Source organism: Sinohyriopsis cumingii, chromosome 17 (assembly GCF_028554795.1).
Source record: "Sinohyriopsis cumingii isolate HCF-2022 chromosome 17, ASM2855479v2, whole genome shotgun sequence".
NCBI lineage: Eukaryota > Metazoa > Mollusca > Bivalvia > Unionida > Unionidae > Sinohyriopsis > Sinohyriopsis cumingii.
Window position 1 is genome coordinate 55373689 of NC_142977.1, and position 2140 is coordinate 55375828.

A 2140-nucleotide genomic window follows, 5' to 3' on the forward strand; every position below is an offset into this window, starting at 1 on the left:
TATATTGTTTTAATGCGAGGTAAAATTAGGATCCGCAGCCAAATCCTTTGTGCAAAAAAAACACCAGAATAAATTCCCCCCCCCCCCGAAAGTTCTGTTTTTTTCTTGTCCAGAATGATAGATTTTGCACACAAAAAATGCACTCGAGGTCGAATTTACGCAAATTAATTTTCGTGGGAAGCTTTATTTCTGCTTTCTGAGGCTTCTACGGGAAATGTTCTCGTAGGAAGCTTTATTTTGCTGGAACCGTCTGGTCTGTAGAACTTCCCTGCTGCTTAACATCATTGCATAACACATTCTTTGTCCAGAAGTGTTAGCAGGTAGGGAGAAGACTACGTCACCCGACCTCAAAGTTCATGATTTTCCCAACACTATTACATCTTTTTAACTAACGCAACCTTGGAAAAATAACCTAATACATGATATTACTTACATAACTGACGTAACATTATAGGGGAAATTACTATATATATATATATATATATATATATATATATATATATATATATATATATATATATATATATATATATATATATATATATATATATATATATATATATATATATATATATATATATATATATATATATATATATATATATACATACATACATACATACATGCATGCAGGTACTACGTATATTTCACTTATGAAGAATGTTAAAACGCGTAGTCCTAACAATACCCACCTGTTTTTGAGAGACTTACCCTTCATGCTCGACAAGGAAAAAATTAAAACAAAACTACAAGGGAGACAAATATCAAAATTTCAATACACTGATGCCTGAACAATAGAGATATAGTAATGGAAGTATTTAAATCGTAATAATTATGACAAATACAGTTAATGTCATTGTTGTAGTACGCAACAACGCTTTCATCTTTGAAAATTATTACCTCCTTATCAGACCCAATTTTCAGTGTGTTTTGATCGAGAATTTGCTTCGAATGAGGTTAATTACTCTTTTGTTAAGAACAAACGATGCCATAATGAAAATGACTACAGATGCATTTAGAACAATGAAAAAGTAGGAAAGAATGATTTCCTCTGTCCATATATAAAGAAATCCGAAAATCCACGTGTTTCCTGTAAGAGAAGAAAGTTTAGGAAGAATGAGAGCATTATTCCTGCGATGTATCACATTCATCTCGACATGGGTAAGGAACGGAACTTGTATAAACTACACTGAATATAACCAAATTGGACAGAACAATGAAACCTACAGGGAGGGCAAACAGTAAACCGACCATCTTCCTACTGGAAATGTAAAATTTCTGAGAACCATAACCCGTTTCTACCATGTCAGACTCGACCAAAGCCATGGTGAAATTGGTTAGAAAAAATATGAGTGATGAGACAATTACACTGACTGTGTAGATGATGACGGTTTTTGAGCTGGTGGTCTTTGGTTGCGGTTTACTTAGATTAACGAACTTTTGAAACATGTAAAAGGTACACACGTTCATCCAATATATTGCAGATAACCAGAAAAAGTGAAGCAATACACCTACACCATTACAGATGGAATCTGTGGAAGTCGAAATAAATTCATATACTATATACATTATTTGAGCCATCATTAGACTATGACAAGAAGCATATTGTTCTATCCAGGAAATATCCGCAGTTCGTGAAAAACGATGTAAACTATAAGAGCCAGAAGGATACAAATAATGCCACATGAAGGGACAGATAATTGAAAGGATTGTATCAGCTTCAAAAGAGACATGTCTTTGAAATTTTTCTCCTGTTTCAAACAGAGGAGGCATATATACATATGTCAGATCCTCACACTTCTTCCTTGACAATCATTTACGACATTGAAATCTGTCATGTTCAGACTCAAGTTTAACTTCGATACATATATACCATACTCAGTGTAGCTCCATTTAAATAGCTGCTCATCAGTTTCTACCATAGTGCATGGGATCAAATCAGATTGAAACAGAGTTATGAATGCTTTCGATATTAAACACACATCAAACCTTCTTTCGAAATCACTGGTATCATTAGCGGGAAAGGTAATAGAGGACGAACCATCTGATGGATTATCTATTACAAAAACACGCGTTAGACTGGGTGTAAATGTAAGGTTGATGTTGTTGCCCAACTGAAAGCTGACAGTAGCGTTTGCGA

At 34.1% G+C, this 2140-nt stretch overlaps 1 protein-coding gene across 1 annotated transcript; it reads right to left on the reverse strand.

Annotated features, from left to right (window-relative positions):
- Positions 1 to 920: 920 nt before the first annotated feature.
- Positions 921 to 1922, reverse strand: LOC149778793 (uncharacterized). Its single transcript, XM_089938377.1, has 3 exons — positions 1874 to 1922; positions 1375 to 1532; positions 921 to 1184 (listed from the first exon to the last, which is right to left on the reverse strand). The coding sequence occupies exons 1-3, from the start codon at positions 1920 to 1922 to the stop codon at positions 921 to 923; spliced, it is 471 nt and encodes a 156-aa protein (XP_089794503.1).
- Between the last annotated feature and the right edge of the window lie 218 nt (positions 1923 to 2140).

Coding starts and splice junctions, on each gene's coding strand:
- LOC149778793 (XM_089938377.1), bottom strand. CDS start 1,922: ATGGTAGAAACTGATGAGCAGCTATTTAAATGGAGCTACACTGAGTAT. Junction 1,533..1,873: donor ATGGAGCTACACTGAGTATG/GTATATATGTAT, acceptor CGACTTCCACAG/ATTCCATCTGTAATGGTGTA. Junction 1,185..1,374: donor AAACCGTCATCATCTACACA/GTCAGTGTAATT, acceptor TATTCAGTGTAG/TTTATACAAGTTCCGTTCCT.